This window comes from Ambystoma mexicanum, chromosome 9, assembly GCF_040938575.1.
Source record: "Ambystoma mexicanum isolate Mex_15411 chromosome 9, UKY_AmexF1_1, whole genome shotgun sequence".
NCBI lineage: Eukaryota > Metazoa > Chordata > Amphibia > Caudata > Ambystomatidae > Ambystoma > Ambystoma mexicanum.
In genome coordinates, this window is record NC_090931.1 from 879,836,629 (window position 1) to 879,860,343 (window position 23,715).

The following is a 23,715-nucleotide window of genomic DNA, read 5'->3' on the forward strand; positions in this document are numbered from 1 at the left end:
AGTTATTTTGGGGACTTTGTCTTTGACCCTACTTATACCCTGTAATTAGCTGCATTGATATTGCGGATCTGAAGCATTATTGGATTGTAGTTATGGTCTTGTCTTGGTTCCCTTTAAACCTTTAGAAATCCGTGTTTAGATGAGTGTGTCTATACAATGCTCATTGTGTGCTTCATCTTCTCACCATTACTGTTCAGAAGGAGGTCAGTTGGGTTGACATCTGATTGGGAACCTATCTGCTTAGGTGTGTTGGGAATGAAACACTCATCTTGGTTGGGCTTGGGCTCTATATATGTGTGTGTGTATCAGTTGGACTGAAATGCAGGCCCTGCAACATGTCCGCGTTGGATCAGATTGTTCCCTTACCTCCCTTGTGCATTCTTTTTATGCAGGTCTCTGGTCACTGGAGTATAAGCGGGAGCTGACCAATCCCCTCTGCATCACCGCCAGTCGGGGATACACTGACTGCCTGCGCTACCTCCTGCACCGAAAAGCAGACCCCAATGCGGCTCCCGGCGGCCAAAGTGCATTGCACGAGGCCTGTGCGAGGGGCCACACAGAGTGCGCCCAGCTATTGCTGGAGCACAGGGCCAACCCCAATCTGCTGAGCCATGAGGGCCTGACTCCACTGCACCTATGCACCAGCAAGGACACCTTAAGGTGAGTGAGTGAGCCTGGTTACACGGCCAGGTGCAAGCTGTCTATGAACTGACAAACAAAGGTTTTTCATTTTTTATATGAAGGCCATCCCTTTCTAGTCCTGGTGATTCTTAAGGCTGGCAACTCCTCAGACTCACCACCCGTTATCACATAGAACCTAAGCTCTAGACATTACGTTGTGATTATTTGCAGGGCGCCTTCAATAACCTCAATCTCAATGCTGCAGCAATGCGACGGTGTGTCACGAATGAGGCAATAAAGCCATAGGTAGCAGACTGAGCCAGCAGGTAGCGGCCCGCCACTATGAAGTAACGGCCAAGCGAAATGAGGGACATTACCAAGGGCTAAAGCATTTTGAAGCCGGTACGGCCCACCACTGTGGGCTTTATAGCCATTATCACCCCAATGTAACATCCTGGAAGCTAAGGGGCACGTTTAATGATGGTAATAATTGTCCGTCCACAGGTAGCCCAGGACGCGTATTTGCTTTAAAAAAAACTTCAATTGAGTTTGCTGCAGTTTAAATTGCAGATGGGTTCCAAAATGAGTCTTTCTTCCATTTCCTTTGTGGCATCAGGCTGACACAGAGGAGTGGTTGCAGTGGTTGTGGAGAAGAGGCGGGAGATGCAGTGATGAATAGCTGAGATTGTAATTCATGTGGTGGAAATGGAGAAGGGGAAAAGAGAGAGCACAAGTTGCTGTGGAAACGATGCAGACGATGCAGAGAGGTCCATGACCGGTCAATAGTCTGCTCGGAATGAAGCCTTAAACCGGGAGGCAAAACCTACAAACCCAGCAATCTTTGGTTTCTCACTCCCAGCGCAGGATGCTAATGGCTTTAAACGTCAAGGTCTAGATGCAGTAGAGTCTAGAGCAATATGCAGTCTACAAACAAACAACACTAATATCAGAATGGAAAGGATTCAACCAGCAACAGTAGTTCGACCACATCGGAGCAGATATGGTCAATATGTGTGTCATTACCCAGACCATCTTCAAAGCAAAAGCTTAATAGAGAAGGACACAAATGCCAAAAAACACCAACTTCTGTGAAAAGGTAAATGAGCGCACTAATCAAATGTGCCACGCTGGTTCCAAAGCACAATGCCTCCCTCATGACTCTGATGCCCCATGCTGTAGTGATGCCTCCGGCCCTCCTGCAGTACCCAAAGATCTGGCCCCCATCATGCTAGACTTAATGCTCGAACATGACAGTACATTGCCCTAACATCTGCTTTCGAGCCCCGAGCTTATCAGGAACCCGACAACTAACGTGTCAAAATAACTTAGGAGAATGAATAGACAAGGTAGATTTTCGGGGTTTATCACAAACTAAATAACATTTCAAGTGACCAAATATTGCAGGACCCAAAAAAATGAGAACGACACAAAGTTCTGAAACTCTTCCCACTACTCATGAGCATCCACTGGCACAAACAGAGGTGGAAGAGAAGACGGAAAAAATCCTGATCACTTGGGACACTTAAAACAGAAGATGGATATCCATTCAGGAGGCAAAGCACAAGAGTATCGCTAATATGTGCGATGACATCAGGCCCATAATAACAAGGAGTACATTACTGACAAAAAACAAGGAGGAAGACAGTTCAGAGTTATGATATGATATGATAGGTTATTTATAAGCGCTTCATACCCAATGGTTTCTAAGCGCGGACCGGGGATCGAACCTGTGTTGCTCTGTGTCGTCTTGCTTCCAAGCTAACCTCCCGAGTTAACCAAATCTTATCTGAAACAGAATATTTTGGAAATTGACTTCTAGAAGTACCAGCAGTACTTGCAAGTTCACAGCAACCATGCTACATGTCTGCTGTAATTCACAATTAAAAGAAATATGAACCGGATGTATCTATTCAGGAGGAGTAACCTCCACATAGGTGGAGGATGCATGGCGTGTTGGTAAAAGAACAGCAATGCCCAAGCCGCAGAATGTACCAAACTCTGGCATGTGAAGAAGAGCTTTTCAATTCCATTGGGGTGTTAATAAAACAACACTGATGTTGTTCTAGTATATTATTCGTCGGTTCACTGTTCTTAATCTTATGTACAGAAGAATGCATGGAAGAAACACTTCAACATTCAAGTCTAAAACCGGCTTAAACCATATTTAGTATTAGCTAAAAGAACATTTTGCTCCAGATGATCAGAATGTCTCCCAGTGAATGCATCTGCTTCTTTTATCAGTGCTGTGAAAAGGGAATATAAGTTAATACAAAAACATAGTGTACAAAAGCAGTGAGCCCTCCAGGCTTCAAGGTTGTTCTGACATTGTACTTGATGTAGAACGTAAAGATCACATGGACCGGCCTGAATCTCTTTCAGAAAAGGTGATTCCTGAATAACAGATCTCCCGACTCTAAATAGGCAACCATCATTGACCCTAACTCGCGTTCAGCAACTGAAACATTTATTTTGTAAGAGATCAGGGAATAAGACAGGTGAACATTAAAATGCTCATCATCTTGCTAAAACTGTAACAGAGCAGCTTGTATAGCCCCATGTGAAGCATCAGCCCTAACAATAAAGGTCTTCATCATGGTGATGAAATACAGGCCTTCTAAGCATTGTCATCTAACAACATTCTTCTTATCATATCTTTCATTTTATGAAGGTCAATCATTTTGAAAGCAGTGTTTTATCTATGAAAACACTGTGACACTATGGTTTCTCCATTCGTGTAGATTAAGGGACACACAACATGTCATTGAGCAGACCATGATGTTATTTTGAAAAGGAAATATGAATGTTAAGTCTAAGGTTGGCTTCAGACATGTTCAGGCTAATATCTGAAAGGGACAGATTGTGTGTTAAGGAGTGCTATGGCGGAGAATTGGTTCATGGGAATGCTGTTCACCGTGGGCAATGAAATGAAACTCTGATTACCCATTCCAGTGGACAAGGGAATACTGATATTAAGTGTGAAAAATAAAATCCAGTGAAAACCAGTAAGGAAAAAGTGTGGGACCTCAAGAGGATTGCAAGGTAGGAAGGAGGTGTCGAGAGACCGAAATCTGTGGCACTCGATTTGCAGATGGTTCATTACAAAATGATCATTAAGAAGGCGAACATCAGCGGTGGTGCAGGAGAGACAAGTAGTATGGGAGAAGATGCCGCACGGCAAGTTTTGGATGGTCAGGTGGGTGTAAAGCTGGACAGAGAAGAGTTGCTGGTGTAGTAATGACTGGTACTTCAGACTGAAAGCATGTGTTCAACCAGGATACTGGTGAAATTCATGCACTGAGTTTTATTGAGATTTGTAAAATGAAGGCTATTTTCCATGCTGTGTTGCTGCGTGATGTACACGCACAGTTCTAGTGTGCAGAATGTGCTCTAAGTTCTAGTTCTCTTCCAGAAGGCAATATCTTGAATGTTCTGTGAAAGACAACTATAGGTGGGGCCAGGAGAAGAAATTGAAAGAATATCCGAATGGAAAGGAGTCATCTTCCAGCTCCATGCCTTACTCAAGTTCAAAAACATGACCAACATTGCCATTGCTAAAAGAGCCCTTCCAATACTGCCATGCATGTTCACATGCCCAAGTGTGCCAAGATGGTCCTAATACACACTGTTGTTATGGTATTATCAGAGTCATCGGCTGTCATGATTCCCCTGACACTTCTGCTTGCCATAAAGAATCCAAAGCCCTAGGGTGCTCCACTTACCCCGACCCTCAGGCGTTACAGTAACCTTATGGTTAGGGCGCCCACCACCACTCTGGCCTGAAAGATTTGCCTCAAACATTAGCATTCTAAAATAAATAAATATGTATTGGACATATGAATATAATATCACCCACATCCATCCCAGAGGAGTTCATTTAAATAAAAAAATGCTTTCCCCTCAGTCATGCACCATATTCCCAGCACTATACCCTCCTATCAGTCTCTCCATCACTTAGAACCGCTTATCAATTGCCATTTGACTTCTCGGGACACGTTCTCAACCATCATACTCTCTTTCAGACTCGTTTTCAGGCTGACAAGTGACTGTTATGCCAAGATGGTGACAGTGTGAATATTGTCAGTCGTGTTTTCATGACATTGGGCCATGGCTTCCTATTAGTGCTAGATACATATGTATTTGAGTACCATCCATATAGGTTTTGAGTCAGTTTGATTTAATTTAAACTGACAAATCCCCTTTCGGTGACTAGGTTTTGCTTACTTAGAATGGCTATCATAGCTAGGGTGTTAGGGAAGGCAAGTTACAAAATGCGTAAAAGGAGGAAATAACAGAGCTAAAAGGATGGGGTTTTAAAAACAAAAGAGTAAGGACTAGGCAAGAAAAGAGAGAAAAAAGAGGAGTCTTAGAATGGGGAGCCCCATCTCATTTTCTTTTTAAAAATGTCAGGTCATCAAAAGTAAGGTCATAAAAAGGAGGCATTTTCAGGAATTTAGTCAAAACGACATTTTGACATATGAAACTTTCTTTTAGTTTCCGAAATGCCTCTTCTGCCTCCTGTGTCCAGTATTCCCTTCTTGTGGAGTTTGGTGATGGGTGTCACTAATTGGGATAACCCTTTAACGTATCGTCGATAGAAGTTAGAAAACCTGAGAAAACGTTGTACATCCTTCACACTTGCAAGTGTAGGCCATTTCTTCACAGCTCATACCTTACGTTAACCCATTTCTAATGCTCGTAAAGAAATGACAGATCCCAAAAACTCCACCACTTCTTTAAGGAGCAGAATTTTGTAAATAGTTGGTTTTCCCTGCCATACATGGTCCTGATGTTGATTTAGATCATTGGAATAGAAAAGAATATCATCAATATCTACTACTACAAAAATGTCTAAATATTTGCGTAGGACTGCATTGAAAATAACATTGAAAAGTGGCTGAAGCGTTACACAGGCCAAATGGCATTACCTGGTATTCAAAAAGGCCAAAATGTGTTTGAAAAACCATTTTCCATTCATCTCCTTGCCGTACTTGACTTAAGTGGTAAGCACCACGCAAATCCAATTTAGTGAAAACCGTTACTCCATGAATTTGATCTAGCGTTATTAAAATTAGTGGGAGAGGATATCGATTCTTGATGGTTACTTTATTTAGGGCTCTGTAGTCTATCCAGGTTTGTAATGTCCCCTCCTTCTTGGAAACAAAAAACAACGGGATGCAGATGGGACACATTAATGTCTTAAGAATCCTTTGGCCAAAAAAAAAAAAAAGAATCCTTTGGCCAAATGTTCCTTTATACACGACTTCAGATTTTCATTTTCCTTTTTTGTGAGAATGTAACCTCGGCTTACAGGGAATCTGAGCCCCAGCCTCTAAATCAATCTTGCAATCCTATGCATGACAGGCGTTCTAACCCTGGTCTCGGTTACCATTGGGTCCTGTTTAGAGTTTCTATTTCCTCTAACCCAAAATAAAATGTTCAACCTCCCCAAGAAGCTGATTATGTAAATCCCCATATCTCTTTCTTCATAGAACCCTCATATGACTAGAAGTGAGTACATTTGGTAAGAACTCTGATGAAGAATACGCACATTATTTATTATAATAATCCCCCCCTATTTCCCTTGGGTAAGCCTGTCCTCCAAGACCTAAATCATTTATATTGGCCAGAGAATGGGTAGTTTACAGCAGTGGATCACATCCATTGGAGTAGTCTATAGAAAAAGGGTTCAGGGGGATCTTGCCCTTACTGAAAAAAGGACCTTTTTATTTTTTATTTTTACTTGTGTGTATCTAAATAAATAGATTTTACAAGGGTCTTGCTTCCTAGAGCAACGTTTTGTTTTTGTTTGATGTGAGATCCACAGACGCCAATCATCCTTCACTTGACTGTTTGCTGCATTCTCTGAGGGCGGCTTGAAGGATCTTTGCAGTTGCGATAGTCCAAGATGTTCTGGCACCACCAATGAGGCGCGGCCACCACTGCTCTTCTTCGGCATCAGTGAAAGGTTCTAGCACCGATCGTAGGTATGCCGATCGTATGCTGGCCAGTGACTGGCAGCTGATTAGAAGATGTCGCACGTTTTCGATTTGGTCTGGTGTTTTGCACAATCTGCAGACTTTGGATTCTGATTGGCCTCTGATTTGGAGCATCTCGTTGGTATGTAGTAGATTCAAACGTGCTCTTAAGAAAAGTTGGCGGAGCGGTGTGCTCGGGAATCTCCTTAGAAATTGGGCGATTTTGTTCCGTTTCAATGTGTGGGCTGGGAGGTGCGCGAGGAGTTTGTTCTCGTTTGCCTGTTCCAAAGTTGTGATCCAGTCTGAGTCGGCCAGTTTCCTTTTTATTTTGCAAGGGTTGGAGATTAGTTCTGCTTCTTTGCATGCTATTTGGTCGAGCTGGTTCTTTATCTTTACTGCCCAGCTCGCAGGCATTTTGCAGTTTCCTGAAGCGATTTCTGCGTTGATCAGTTGGTAAAGTGGTAGGCGTTGTGGGATGATCCTTTTTCTGTACAAGGCGATGCTGTTGAACTCTACTGTTGCTTTGAGAGAGACCAATCCCAACTCCCTCCTTATGGCAGCCGTTGCAGTGGATATTGGTAGGTTTAATACTGTCTTCCAAAAGTGGCCCTCTATCTTTTGCCAAAAGCTGTCCGGGATTGTCGGCATTGCTTCACCCCCATATGTGAGTGCACGGATGACTCTCGCCTTCTAGAATTTGATTGTTGATATCAGAGAAAATCTTCCAAATTTCTTTTCCAAAATTTTGGCTTGTGTTGACAATGCTCTCACTTTCGCCCACAGATGGTTTTGCATACTGGTTTCCGACTGTAAACTGTCCACAATCACCCCCAGAATCTCAATTTGGATACTGACTCAATTTGGACCTTTTCCATCGCCCATTTGAAGATGTTTGATCTTTTTGTGGGTTTTCCTAAGATTAGGATTTTGGTTTCGTTCTTGTTTACCTCCAAGTTTGATCGGTTGATGTAGTAAAAGGACCTTTTAGTAAAGCAGTAATACATTCCATAATCACAAGCAGGTTCAAGCAGGTTCAAGCAGGAAAACAGAAATACAAACACCAGCCACATTAAGGAATTAAGCAAAGGGCAAACCCACCATACAAAACAAATAGAGGCACCGCACATGAATCAGATCCCTCATTATATAAATCACTCCATTAGCGCCTCTTTAAAACCCTCCTGACTTGGTGGATGACCTGAGGATGTTCCCGAGAGAGCGTGCACAATGGGCAGGAGAGTTAGAGAGGGGGAACCAAGGGAGCAGAACCTGGGTTGTTCAAGCCAAGAGGGCAAAGTAAAAAGAGAGAGACAAGGAGGAAGCGACACAGGAGGGCCGAGCTGTATTGGTCAAGCCAAGAAGGCAAAGTAAGAAGAGACAGACCAGAAGGAAGAGAAAAGGGAAGATAGAGGCCATGTTGGTGAAGCCAAGAAGGCAAAGGCATAAGAGAGAGACAAGGAGGAAGAGAAGCAGGAATACAGAGCCTTTGTTGGACAAGTCAAGAAAATCAACTAGAAAAAGAAAGAAAGAAAGAAAGAAAGAAAGAAAGAAAGAAAGAAAGAAAGAAAGAAAGAAAGAAAGAAAGAAAGAAAGAAAGAAAGAAAACAAAAGAAAGAAAACGAAAGAAAGAAAGAAATTGATTTTCCTATGCCAGTGGAGACAACACGTAGAGGAACTCTGCTCTAAAGGACAGGCTACATTGAGAGCCCTTCTGAGAACCTTGGTACCACACCTTAAAACTCCCAAACAGTGATCATGAACCCAGCTGACTGCTCTGGACTAGACCAGTTGCAGGACAACCAGGGTCTTTTTTTTAGGTTAGGCCCTTTCACAGAGTGTGATCATTTTTCTTCTTACTCTTGTTTTACTCAGATTTAACTCTTTTGAGTTGCATACCCATCATGTAGGCCACTCTACAAAGTAACACATTTTACATCTTCAAAAATAAAGATGTTGAAACCTATTTCATCTTTCTGAGCTCTGTGGCTACATTACTAACACAGAGATCTCCATTGCCTGTTGTATTGCCTGAATGTTCCATGTTTAGTAACGACTTGAATTGTTTTTATTACTTTCTACAAAAGAGTACAAGAAACATGATTGAAGACAATTTTCATCATCAACAGCAATCAGTGTTGCTGCCTGCTGGTTTGTGTTGGGAGTAACTACTCCCTCTGGTTGCTGGTACATTAAATCCGACATGAGTTCTCCGGGGCTAGGTCCCTCTGGGTCTGGGCTTATTAGATCCCATGTGGATTTCCCAAGTAGGTTAGCTAAAACCTTTTCATAAATCTATGTGACTGTGGTTAAAAAAAACAATTGCATAATGTTAAGCTTGCCCCCTCACCCGGGAATCACCTAATTACAAATTATTTTCTGATATATAAAAATAAATCGTTTAAATAGCTTCGCATGATCCTTTTATCACTGAAATATAAGTTTCTCAACACCTGGCACTATGCTTTTGAAAGACTTTTGACAGCTTCTGGAATTTGAAATGTGTGTATATCTGTGCTTAAATAACCATTCACCTGACTATATGCGTGATGGTTGCTTCAAAGAAAAAATATAATCTTCAGTTTCCCCTTTTGAAGTGGTTTGACCCTTCCAATGCAAAACTTCATTGCAATTATGAAGGAATGTTAGATTTCTGGAATTATTGCAGGTTGCCCTTTCTGGTGAACGCCATATTTGCAGCATTCGTTTTTTATTTGCTTAACCAGATTGTTTCATATGTTTACATATGTTCAAAGAGATGACAGAGAAAGATATTCCCTTCAAGCATATCAGTTTAACATTAATATAGAATCACTAACAACACCATTAAGCATATTAACAAAACATGGCATAACATTACGAAATCAGAAGACACATCAAAACGCTGCCTCGTAAGAAGGGTCTATATGCTAATGGTCTGTTAGCACATTACAAGGACCTGGTTTTCACTAAAATGCTCTTCTTCTAAAACATTGACATTCAGATGATCATCGTAAACAAAGTTAATGCAATCAAAAACAGATATCATGCTTCTGTCTGTGAGGGATAGACTAAAGACAGATTAGATAATCAGGAGTACAACCCGCATGGAACTGCAAAATTAACACAATTACAGAGCATTACATAACAAAGCCAAGAAACTGTAAAATGAATGGGACAATCCACCTTGAACACTGAGTGAAAAAGTAAACATCCCGAAGATAGCCAACATATCCAGAGATCTTTTCTGCCTAGGAAGACCACAGGGGCAGGAATACGTTTGGGGTTAAATGCTTTTAAATATTAACTGTAGAAATCGAGGGGTGGGCGTGGAGGCGGGGACAGCAGCCATGCAGTGAGAACGTGTTGGTGAGAGACTCCCAGCAGAACCTAAAGTAGATGGGCTTTCCGAGGCCATAAATACTTAATATACGATTGGAAGTTTGTATGACCATGACACCCAATACGGCTGGCACTTGTGAAATTCATGGCAAGACCCGAGGGTGCTGGGGCACAGAGTCGGAGCTCCGACATCGCCAAAAGCAAGATGGCACCTGGTGTGCAATAAAGGGGAAGGCGACACTGGGGAGTAAGGAAACACACCATTGACGGCAGTGGCCTCTATCTGGGACGCTGCCACAAAGGGAAGGCACAGGGAGCCGCCACAGCGCAGACATAGAGCTGACCTGGCAGCCACTGAGCTGTGCTGGAACTGGCTCGGGTTGAACACATAGGCCAAGCTGATAGCCTGCAAGACGCTAGGCTCCCCGGGTGGCTGAGGAAGGCTAACGTGGCTAAGGGTGAAGCCGAGAGTGCATGAGTCGATATGAATAAGCAATAATATGTTTAACACAAAGGTCGAACTGTACAAACTAGTTTGTAAACTCAAACTGAAAACATACTTTGCCGAAACAACTAATACCATGGATACTCCCAACCAAGATGAAAACAAATACATTGAATTTAAACCCTAGAGCACATTTAATCCACCAGTGCACATACCAGCTATTGATATTTTTCATAATATGGTACTAAATGACATGAAGAAAATACAATTCCACCAACCCAAAAGGAGAAATTTGAATCAAGGAGAATTATCGATTATTAAAAACCTTTTCACAGACGACTCTATAACAATCAGATCATCCGATAAAGGAGGCGCTATAGTTATACAGGATACTGCACAATACGATTCCGAGTGTTTGAGACAATTGTCAGATGCTGAGACATATCAAATCCTAACGCACGATCCAACCAAAGACATTAAAGCTGAACTCAATGGTATATTGGATACTGCATTGGAGAACAACTGGATCAGCAGCAAAACTAAAGCCTATCTGTGGACCCAATACCCTAAAATGCCGCATTTATACATTCTGCCAAAGATTCACAAACAACTAATCCTCCTCGGAGACCGATAGTGGCTGCCACGGAAAGCATACTACAGCCCTTAGGCACATACATCGACTATTTCCTTCAGCCTATTATTCAGCAAACCTCCACGTATGTAAAAGACACCACTCACTTTCTACAAATTCTGGAAGGAATCGAGCTCACAACAGAAGATATTCTTTTCACCATAGATGTTGCTAGTCTCTACACAAGCATTCCACACAACATAGGACAAAGAGCAGTGGGGAAATTACTATTTGATGCAGGATGCATAGGAGCCAATAAAGAATTCCTCTTGATCTTATTGAAATTTATCTCAGAAAATTCATGTTTTAAATACAAAGAAACGTATTACAAAGAACTTACTGGAACCGCAATGGGAGCCACCATGGCACCATCATATGCCAATACGTTCATGTATGATTTTGAAACCAGGCATATCATTAATCACCCGCAATGGAGCATACATTTGAAAAAGTGGAATCGATACACCGATGATATATTTGGGATCTGGACAGGTAACCGAGAGGAACTCAACATTTTCTTACTGTATATGAATAATATTGATAAAAGAATACAATTTACTATGGAAATAGGCAACCCAGATATCCATTACTTAGATGTCCAAACAGCGATTGACGGTTCCAGGATTCTAACAAAATTGTACTCAAAACCTACCGACAGAAACAACCTTCTACACAGAATGAGTTTTTACCCACCCAATATCCTTCGTAATTTACCATTCGGCCAAATGCTGCATATCAAAAGGATCGTAAGCAACCCACAGAATGGGATCTGGAACTAAACAAATTACACATGAAACTCAAGGAAAGAGGATATCCTGAGGATGATCTCCTAGCTGCCAGGACCAAAACAGACACACATGATCGTGCACAACTGCTCTACAAAAAACCTGAACGCAAGAGCCCGGATTTAGTTTTTGTCACAAAATACTCGATTCACAGTCGACAAATTAAAGACAGTGTGCTTAAAAGATGGAACATATTGCAAAACGATCAGAGGATAAGAGAACTGTTTGCACAACCACCTGTGTTTGCATACCAAAAAAGTAACAACCTACGCAATCTATTGGTTGACATGGATAGCAAGCAATCTAAACAGAGAACTGCTGACAAACACCCTGGGACATATCCATGGATGAGTTGCGGTAACTGCAATAACATTATCAAAGGACCCTATATATCACATCCAAGGACAGGAGAGAAAATCCAACTCAGACATCATGCCATTTGTCTATCTGAGAACGTCATTTACGCATTAAAATGCCCATGTGCTAAGTATTATGTCGGCGAGACTGCACGTAAGGTACAAGTACGTATCAATGAACACAAATCCTGCATTCAAATCAATAACCAAGCATCAGCAGTGGCAAGACATTTCACTCAAAATGACCACACAGTAGCACAACTCAGATTTGCGGTGCTGGAGGTGATCCCCACTAAAGGACACAGTGTGAACATGAAAAAATTGAGAGCCCAGAAAGAAGCGTTATGGATTGAAAAGTTGGGGTCCATGACACCAGAAGGGATGAATGAAGAATTCGATTTGAGTTGTTTTTTATAAATGATTTATATTATTGGTGTCCAATTTTTGCACTACATTCATATTAGGATTACGTTGTGGTTTCCAGTTTTCATTTTGTTTTATTTTTAGACCTATAAGTATCTTAGACTTATATGAATTATTATTTCACTATTTATTTTTTCCTATTTGTCAGTCTCTTTTTCCTTTTGAATTTCGTTTATTATTATTCTCACCACTTTTGATTGCATTTTTTTAATTAGGCATTTCTTTATCACACCCATATAATCTTTTATTTCCAGTTATTTATACTTATGCTTCCACATCGTCTAGTCTAGCGAGCCTTCGCTTTTCATACTCATCACATTACACATATGAGCCTTTAGCACCATCCTAAAATGGCCGCTTTGTTTTCCAAACGCGCATTGCAGAGCGCATCCAACCATGTTAGCATTTTTGGTTGCCAAAGCAACCTCTCATGACTAAGCCAGTTTCCCTCTGCACGCGAGTGCACACAGCGTTCTGCCGCCGCTCAGTGCTGCGCGAGATTCATTCAGGTACTGACACTTTCCAGACCCGGCTTTGGCCGCCTGTCATTCGACTTCATCTAACCTCCTGACGGTTCACCATTCATTTTTTAGACTCGCTATCAGGCCCACTTGAATACGGACACGATCGTCTCCGTGAAAGGAAGCTATTTAGCCTAGTAACACACACGCGAGCAGCAGGTCAGTTTACCTGCTTTTACTTTGTTGCATTTCTCTTTAAATAGTCTGGTTTTAATAACATCGCTCTATGCATAGAAATATCCTTATTTCCGTTTCATTTTTGTTTTTGTTTTTGAATTTCTACAACTTGATGAATCCTGTGATGATAATGATCTGCTTATACATGACCCTCATGACATTCAATTGGTAACGTACAACTTCTAATGTGATATACGCATACACGGGTGATTTGTTACATTGAATATATTGTATGATGTTTTCTTTTGCTGGGACATTGATACTGTTTCACTATTTACAAATGGTTGATTATATATTTACCATGCAAGTAGATTTGACCACAAGGCAGCTTGAATTTATATGTTCACAGGCCCTGAGGAAGGGTTTTCAACCCGAAATGCATAGGCCTCCAATGTGACATTTCCAGCCTCTAAATCACAATACTCCGAGAGGGTGTAAAAGCTTATGAAACGAATAAGCAATGAATAAAGCTATATTTAATTTTTGGCTACAGTGAATAATTATTGTATGAAAAATACTCGAACCTAACCACTTTTGAGTGGTCCACGGGTGTGCAGCCCACACCGCTGGCCTCACGGCCAAGGTCTTTTTCCTCGATATGAACAAGAACACATGGTAGGAGAACAAGCGGGACGGAGAACAACTACATGTCAGATGTAATGATATGATACGATATGATATGATATGAAATGGCATTTATAACGCGCCTATACACAAGTGTTTCAAGGCGCGACGAGGCATGGGAGGGGGAACAGAAGGAAGACAAAGACAACGATCTTACTCGGCCAGGTGACATTGAGATCATGCAAGTGCAGGGGAACGGGGAAGGGGGCAGTGCAGGGGGAATGGGGAGGGGGCAGTGCAGTACATGGCAATGACGGTAAAATAAATAGAATAATAAAGCAATAAGTGAAAGTGTGGCTAGCTGGTGGCAAGTGCAAGGGTAAGTGCAAACATCAGGTGTCAAGTGCTGTAGGGATACAGACAACAGTCCCCAAGTGCGGGGATACCAGGGAGGCAGTGCAGGGGTGCAACTGGCAGAGGAGGGGACCTGGGCACAAGATCATAGGGTAGCCAGGTGACCAGTGCAGTTTCAGCCAGGAGTTCAGCAGGAGAGAGGATTAGAGAAAGCAGAAGCAAAGAGGAAGGTTTTGAGGTGCTTCCGGAACCAGAGATGGTTCTCCTCACGTTTCAGGGAGGCAGGCAGGCTGTTCCAGAGGGAGGCCACAGCTGAAGAAAGAGATCTACCACCAACTCGTTGCTTGGAGAAGCGACTGACCCTGAGGGAGTTGGAGGTGGATCAGCAAAGAGCTTGAGAAGGAAGATATTTAGGAAGAGAGAGTTGAAGGGATAAGGCCCCAGAAGGCCTTGTGGACAATGCTGAGAGTTTTGAACTTAATCCTCGCAGCCACTAGGAGCCAGTGCGGAGATTTTAGTCCTGGAGAAATATGATCCCCGGGCTTGAGGCCAAGGACAAGTCTTGCAGTCCTGCTTTGGATGAGTTGCAGAGGCCGGAGAGTAGAGGCAGGCAGATTAAGATAGAGACTGTTGCAGTAGTCCAGCCTAGAGAGAACCAGAGATCTGGAGACAGTGAGCTTCTGGGGGAAGGAGAGGAAAGGAAGAATACCTCTGAGGAGGTGTAACTGGTAGCGTGACTTCTTAGAGATGTCAGAGATGTGAGGATAGAGGTTGAGTGTTGAGTCGAAGATGACCCTGAGGTTTTTAGCCTCACAGGTGGGAGCAGGAAGAGGGCCAAGAGAGGCCAGCCAGAGAGTGACAGGAAAGGAGGGAGCAGGTGTGCCAATGAGGAGAATCTCTGTCTTACAAGGGTATCACCCTTGGCAGAGCACTTATCCTGTCAAGGATTGATTACTGTCACTCACTCTTTGCGGGATCCCGACCTGAAACATAAACAAACTACAAATAGTTCAAAACAACGCTATCAGAGCCGCCCTCAACATCCCTAAAAATGAACACATCTCCTCAGCCAGACGTAACCTCCATTGGCTGCCGGTCAGAGATTGTACAAATTCAAAACCCTCTCACTAACACACACATGCCTATCCAATAGGGCTCCAATCTACCTAGCAAGACAAATATCAAAAGCACAGTCCAACATACCTACCCATTCAACATATGGCATTGCCATCCCCAGGTTTAGAAAACAAAATGCGGGTGGCTACAGCTTCCCAGTGCTTGTGGCCAAACAATGGAACTCCATGCCTTTGGCCTTGAGAACAGACCCATCCCTCTGGTCCTTCCGTAAAGGCCTCAAGACTTGGCTCTTTACCCAAGAGCATAACTAACTGAAGGTCTGATACATCTCAAGCAACTACTGCTGAAAGTCATGCAATTTTGTCTTGAACTAATATCCGTAATTCCTGCATTCCTGTGCGCTATTTATGTACTGTCTGTATCCTACTTCTTACTCAAATGACCGATAGCTATGTAACCTACCTACACAACCTATTATCCTGCGAGATAATCATGCAATGACTGTACCCACCTCTGTAAGTAACCTGTAACCTTTGTAAGCTACTTGCAACTTATTATCCTGTGTCATGATAATTATGCAATGACTGTAATTACCTCTGTAAGTAACCATTGTAACCAACCTCCTTAAGCAAAAGCACCTAGATGCCTCTGGGTTATGTGCACTATATAAATGTCAAAATAAGTAAATGGCATGGCAGCCAGAAGTGTGGACTTGGCCAAGGGAAGTACAGGATGCACCAGACTGATCAGCTCATATGGATGGAGTGTGCCAGTTTTGAGCACATTAATGAGCTGGGGAGGAGTGTAAATATAGGCACAGAAGCCGCCAGCCGAGCGCTCAAGGATGACAGGGACACATAGTCATGGCCAGACAGCACAGTAAGGGAGACCCAGAGAAGGTAGCAGACTGGGGATAACATCAGCTTGTGACAAGTATAGCAAGACCGAGTTCCATGCCGGACACAAAACTGGTTGGGAAGGCCAAACAAACAAAAATGGAGATCTTCACCTGCAAAAAAGAAGCAATAGCTGACTTTCCCACAGCCCAGGAAGGCACCATTGGAACGACTGCACCCACACCGTCTGGGGATAATAACCAAATACTAGAGGTCATAGCGGCACTACGAACACCAAGGAAAACAAGGATAGATGAGGTAAAAATTGGTTTAGGGATGCTCAGGCAAGATGTACTTTCCCTAGTGGAGCGAGTGGATGCAGCAGCATCTAACATGGAAGACATAATGAAGGTTACCAAGGAACTGCAGTCAATGATGAAAGATTTGATGGTTAAAGTGCGGACACTGGAGTGCAGAGTTGAAGATGCTGAGGGGAGAGCATGAAGGAGTAGCATTAGGATCTTGGGTCTACCAGCAGGAGAGGAAGGATGGGATTCCACCTACTATATGGAGAATCTGCTGCTCCAAGAAGTTGACCCAGGGATGCTGATGCAGAAATTCACGGTGAGGAGGGTGCACAGAACCTTGGACAAGAAAGTCCCCTCGGGTGCTCCTCCGAGACTGCTGATATCAAAAACTTTGAATTTTAAAGATCGGGAATGGATTTTGGTATTCTCTAGGGGAGGAGGTGTCATACAAGGGGCATCCTCTGCACTGGCGATATACCGTGATTAAACTGCACAAGTGCATCATCAGAGGAGCATGTTTGGTCTGACGAAAGATAGATTCCGACACCAAGGACTGAAATTCATGTTGCTTTACCCGGCAAATTGAAAGTCCTCCATGAAGGGAAATCCTACTTCTTCAAAAGCCCAGAGGAAGTGAATCAGTGGATGGATGCCAATAAAATGGACCCCATGAGAGAGAAGCAGGACACTAGTCATTGAGGAGTTGACAGGTCATTATGGAATGGTATGGTATGGTTCCAGGGATTGGAGCTAGAAGGCGCACAAGGTTCAAGGGATGATGATTGGAACATCAAGCCGGGGGCCCAAACAGAGAACAAATGCCTGTTGGTGTTACCTTTTAGCCGTTGGGTTTTGGTTCAGCCAGCAACGTTACCCCCAGTCACGTTTTAATTAAGGAATATAGTGTTTTGGTATTCACCTGCCAACCACTACCCAGGTGGGGGGGGAGGTCTGGAAGGCTCGAATAGTAAGGTACTACTGGGCTGTATTGTTGTGGGTTGGGTTTACATGTTGTCGTTGAGGGGCTTGCTAACACACTTTGGTTTTGAGGAATTGGAATGGGAGGGAACTCTCTAATGGAGGTATAAAATAGGAGAAGGGGCCGTGATTCCAGGATTGCCGGCAGATCCGAAAACTACAACTGGCAGGGAGGATGTGCACTGTCTATGTCAGAGGGAGTTTTTGAGGAATACGGTATATTTCTCCTGGTATGCTTCCCACCATTTTCACAAAGTTGGGTGTGTTAGACACCTAGTAAGTGGGGTCAGGGGTAGAATGACAGGGTGTCTGGATGGCTAGCAGGCTGACAGTGGTCTCCTGGAAAGTACAGGGTCCGAATAGCTATATCAAATGTAACAGGGTAGGTATGTGCTTGCACAAGAAACGTGTTGGGATAGCTCTGCTGCAAGAAACACACCTTATGGCAGAGAAACAGGATAGAATTATAGCGATATGAGGGGTTGGATATGAGGTGACATATTCCTCATATGCCAGGGGGTCCTTATATGAGGGGCCGCCTCAGTGCCCTTGAAAACTACAGGAGGTAAAAACAGATGATGAAGGGAGGATGGTCTTTGTACACGACTATGTGGAAAGCAGGGAAATGTGCATTGTCAACACTTATGCTCCCAATCACGATGCCTCTGGCTTCTTCCACGCACTGTATTCATAGCTGTCACTTTACCGAGGGATCATGTGGCTTTGGGAGGAAGACTTTAACTGCATGCTGGACCCCAGATTAGAGAGATCGGATGTGAAGCTATGTGGCTGGCCCCGCTGGCGAGAGTGCTGAAGGATTTGGAGCTGGTGGATTTCTGGAGGGGACTGAATGGGGATCTTATAGTGTATTCATATATCTCAAATCCACATAGGGTTCACACGAGGATTGACTACTTCTTTTCAGAGCTAGAAAGAGCAGGTGAGTTTACTAATGCCACCTGTATGGGCAGGACACTGTCAGACCATGCTCCGTTACCGGGCTGATAGACAAAGTAATAACCCTGTTCCCTACATGGAGGCTGAGGCCAGAAGCCCTGATGGACGACCATTCAGGGAGCACTTGGCAGATAAGACTGAGGATGTTCTGTGGGAAACATTCAAGTTTGCGATGATTGTTGAAGCAATAGCCAGAACGGGAGGAGCTAGGAGATCACTATTGGGGAGTTTATCAAAAACAGAGGCACAAAAACAATGATTGGAAAACTCACCAACTTTGGAGGAAGGAGCTGAGGAGGAACTCATCAAACAGACAGAGCTGCATAGAAGGCTGGGAGAGGCCCGGTAGATATGATTATGCAAATTTCACTGAAAGAGTGCGTGAAGAAGGGGCTAAACCGAGTAGCATGCCACAGGGAAGTGCCACAAGTACTGATTAGCTCAAAGAAGGACAAATGTGGGGAAGTATGGAGGTAGCAAAGCGATATTACCAGAATTTTCTCGAGATTTTACGAGACCCTGTATTGAGCAGACAGGGAGCTGGATGCACGAGAAATAGAGGAGACAGTGTCACAGATTAATCTACCAAGATTGCAGAGAGAGAAGGCTGAGATATTGGGAGCCCCACTGACGGAGGTGGAACTGCGAACAGTGATCCTATCATTGCCCACTGGTAAAGCACCCAGAGGGAACACCCTTCTGGCAGAAATGTATAGGGAATATATTGCTGCGATAACCCAGCGGCTGTTGCATATGTTTGAGGGAGCATATGGCAGGGCATACCCACTTTGAGTATGAGAGAGTCAATAAAAGTGTCAATAATCAAGCCGGGTAAACCACTACAGAACTATGAATCCTAAATGCCAATATCTGTGGTCCATCAAGATTGTAAGATTCTCACAGCTCTCCTAGAGGAAAGGCTAAAGCAAGTAATCGGGTCCCTGATATACCCAGACTAGACTGGGTACATCCCTGGCAGAAATACCTCCTAGAATCTGAGAAGATTACACTTTGTCATAAACAGGAGAAACTCTCAGGGAGAGCAATGTGCTGTGGTCTCTTTAGTCGCAATCAAAGTGTTTGACTCGGTCCGATGGGGATGGTTGTACGCTTCTCTTGAGCACTTTGGGGTGGTAGAAGGGTTCCTGTGGTGGGTGAAGTTGATATATACAGCGCCTAAGGCCAGTGTACGTACAAGGAAATACATATCAAGGTAATGAGTCTTACAAAAGGGTACAAAACAGGGATGCCCTCTTTTTCCCATGCCCTTATGCTGGCCTTGGAGCATCTGGCAGAGTTTTTGAGATCTGAATTTGCAGAGGCGGAAGTGATGGTGGATGGAAAAAAACATCTAATTTCACTATACACAGATGATGTGCTGTTGTATGTTCAAAACATGGACAGTAACCTGCCATGCATATTAGAGGGCCTCGATAATTTCTTAGTGCTCTCAGAGATCAGTGTAAGTCATGGTAAATCATGCATCTTCCCGCTGACAGGGTTTGTGGATAAGGATGAAGCAAATCTACCAGACCTGCGGCTGAAATGGCCACGGAAACATTTAGATATCTGGGTGTGAACATATGCCATGAGGCACGGCCCTCGCATGAGCTGTGAGGATATTCAAGGGAGTAGAGAAGTCAATTGGATTCTGGAAAAAGCTGTCACTGTCAGTGATGAGACGGGTAGCACTGGCTTAGATGGTGGCACTTCCCTGCTTGTTATATCATTTTGCAAATGTTCCCTTTGACATTTCCAGGCCCATTTCTAGGAAGCTGAGCGCCATGGTGAGCAGATTTATATGGGGTTCAGGGAGATAAAGGCTGACATTGGACACAATGCGCAGGTACTACGCGGAGGAAGGCATGAAGCTGCTGCATTATGAATTGTAATACCTAACAGGACAAATGCAGTTCATGGCCTTGTGGCTCTCGGTTGAGGCCACATTGGATTCCACACTATTAAGGGAGATGGTGAGGCCATATCTACAGAAAGAGGTATTGTGGGTAAATGATAAGAGAGTCCCTGACTGTCCGCACATATTAAAGCTATGCAAGAGAATATGGACGAGAACCTGGAAGCTGTTGGGTCTTGGTGAGCCCTACTCCCCAAACATACCCTTGGCCGTGGTTTATGGACGTAGGTAGGGGACCTTAATACTATCAGATCCCATTGGGAAGAAAAGGGGCTCACAGTGTGGAGAGATTTGTTTCGAGGAGGCACACTTTTGGAGTTCTCTGACCCGATCGAGGATGACGGGGTACATGTTGGCCAATTTCTGACACATATGATGCTGATTAAGGACACAGTGGAGAGATAGCATGGGGTCCCAGAAGATCTGGATAATGACAGCACCCTGGAGTTATTATATGACCTTTCTGATTGAGGTCACAGGGTTCCTAAGCTATATATGATAGCCTGGACATATCTCTTGGGTGGTAGTGGTGTGCGGCACAAATCAACACATCATAACATATGGAGACTGCAGAAAGGGGATCATAAGGTGAAATCCAAGTGGGAGGAGAGCTCACCAAAGTGACCGGGCAAATGCATTACTGTACAACAAGAGGATGTCTAGGAATGCTGGGTTTAAACTCACCCAATTGTATGTACTTCATAGGGTATGCAACAATTGTGCTCATCAATAGCTGCCCGGATAAAACAGGGGGGAATAACCAAGTTTGGGAGAACACCAGAGGTGTATCTGTTGGACGTGTTCCCTCGCCCACGAACAGCTAGGCACGTCACTAAAATGATAGACTTGGCCTGTATATTAGCAAAGCGCAGATTTGCCATGGTATGTAAGTCCTCTAAGGGTCCACAGATTGAATGCTGGTAAAAGGATTTTAAGCGTTGGTCTATAGCAGAGTCTGTAGTGTGGCGTGGGGAGGGGAGTCACAGTGTTGCAGCCTGGAACGCGCTGGTGCAGTTGATGTTCGCTCCTTCAGATGACATTCCCCCTTGAGGGAAGGCGAATTTAAGTGAGGGCTGGAATGAATGAGAAGGTAAGGGGACGAATTTCAGAAGAGGGGGTTAGGCAGGCACTTGGGAGAGGTAGAAGCGACCATCGAGAAAATAAGCAGGGCCCCAGAGATCCTCTAGAGGGGAAACCAATATTTACAATTGAGCAACCCTGGTGGATGTACTGTGCGCTGTTGTTAAGTAGGTTAGTTTGTTTGTTATCCATGTTATATGAACAAATACTGTTAGAGGCCAATAGAGGATGATGATAAGATGGAATCACAATCTGTACTGTGGCTAAAAATGTGCATTAAACAGATTTAAACCAAAAAACTATTGCAGAAATCAAGAGTCCCCAATAGCTCCAGTCTTTCTCTCTGGCTGGGGTCAAACCCTTCCAATGACAGAGGGTCTAGGCTTCTTTCATCTCCAGGTCTGGTCTTTTGAGCACCCAGTGCCCAGTTGTAATCAAAACCACTGGTCAAGAAGGAACTGATTTCCTCATCTCACCTTTTTTCCTACCCCTCTACCTGTCTGCTTCTCTCTTGTCTCCTGCCTCCCAATACTTGGTGGGATGTTTCCCTTGTTTGTTGGGCCTCTGTATTGGCCTTGCCGATTGAGTGATGGTGACCAACTTCTGGTCCTGACCTGGCGCCATCCCTGATTTCACCTTTTAATGCGTGGGTGGGAGCCAAGAGCAAATGAGAGCCATGGCAGAAGTGTACCCTGCCTTCGGTACGAGAAGCATCCCATAAAAGACACCATGCGTGAAAAGGAGTGCTGCTGCTGCGTGACCTGAAACTAAAGGCATACCCATTGTGTAAAGAGAGGGACAGTGGGAGCAGGAGCCACCACAGGGGATGCATTTGCTGTGGCCACTGCTCTAGGACTACAGAGGTAACCTCCTTTACTCCTGGTCCACCTTGGGACGCATCAACACATCATGCACTTACATCCACACGAGGTGATACGTTTCATGGACAACACATTCATTTAGCATAGCGGAAAGAAAAGAAGTGGCTCAATGACATATAGAATATGGGATTCCCAGACTTCTGCTGGTGCTACAGGGCACCCCATCTCAAAGTATGTTGATGCATCATATTGGACTCTAAATGTCTAACATTGATCATATAATGCATGCATTGATGATCAAAACTACCATCATGACAAAGTATCTGAAGGAGATTGAACATCCTGGATTCCTTTAAAAATTCTTCCCCTGAAAAGAACCCATTCATTTTGGAAATAATGGCGGGTCTTTTTCAAGTATCTGTACATTTAGTTAATTTCAGCTTTGTCACGGACCACACACACAGGAGCAGATGGAAACCTCAACAAGCCCAGCAGCATCACACAACAGATTAGCACACTGGCTAAGGATGCTGTTCTGGGATGTCGGGAGCCACATCTCGCTAAGGCACATCCTACAATGATCCAAAACACACAATTGCATCAAGCAGTTTTTTATTCTCTGTGGCATCTACTGCAAGTGCTGCCTTTAGTCCCTGTTGACGATCATGTGGTTATAGTGGGAGCATTGGTGAATTTGCAGTTGGATTACTACAATAGCCTTCTTGCCGCTATTCCGGCTAAACAACGGCAGAGGCTGCAGAGAGCACAACATGCTGCTATGAGACTGGTTTGTCGAGTGGGAAAGTCCTCTCCATCTCAGCTTTTCTCTGGTCCCTTCATTGGCTGACCCTAGGGGATAGAATTGACTTCAAAGTCCTTTGTTTGATGTACAAATGTCTGAATGGACTTGCCCCTTCTTATCTGGTGGATAGAATCACCAGATACCAACCCACAAGGACTCTTCGCTCAGAGGACCAATTGCTCTTGACAATCCCACTTTCTTCTTGTGTCTCTAGGGGTGATAGAAGATTCTGAGTCAAGGCCCTAGATTGTGGAACAGCCTCCCCTAGGAAATTATGGTATTGGAATCCTTTTATCAGTTTCGTAAAGCCCTCAAAATGTATCTTTTTAAATGGGAAGTGAGGGGACCTATGGTTCTATATATTGACCAATATCTGGAATAGTTAACCACTAGTTGTTTTTTACTTTGTCGAATCATCTGCACCTATATACAGTTACGTCCATCTTTGTGCGTGGTACAATCGAAAATAAATAAATAAAACAAATTACAATTGCAACCCTGGTTGCTTACACCCATAAATATATTTCCAGATAAATCTGTATGAGTAACCAAAAGCAAAAACTGTACCTGTAATGGCAGGCAAAGGGGGGTGGGTATCTTGAACTTAATGGTGCCTGAACATGCTACAATTGACTAGTAATTTAAAGTTGCTTCTTGAGCCTGATGTACAATTAGCGGTGATATTACAGAGGTTCTGCAGCAAGGCAGAAAGCTCCTACAGCTCTGATATTGTGCCCTACAAAGGTATCTTTTGCTGTGATAGAATGGAAA

General features: G+C 43.6%; 1 protein-coding gene across 1 annotated transcript in view; it reads left to right on the plus strand.

The window, feature by feature from the left end:
- Nucleotides 1–23,715, plus strand: part of ASB18 (ankyrin repeat and SOCS box containing 18) — a 284,810-nt gene that overhangs the window by 185,865 nt on the left and 75,230 nt on the right. The window contains exon 3 of the mRNA XM_069613973.1: nucleotides 393–660. Coding sequence (XP_069470074.1) covers nucleotides 393–660 — 268 coding nt within the window. The remainder of the gene's footprint in view (nucleotides 1–392; nucleotides 661–23,715) is intronic.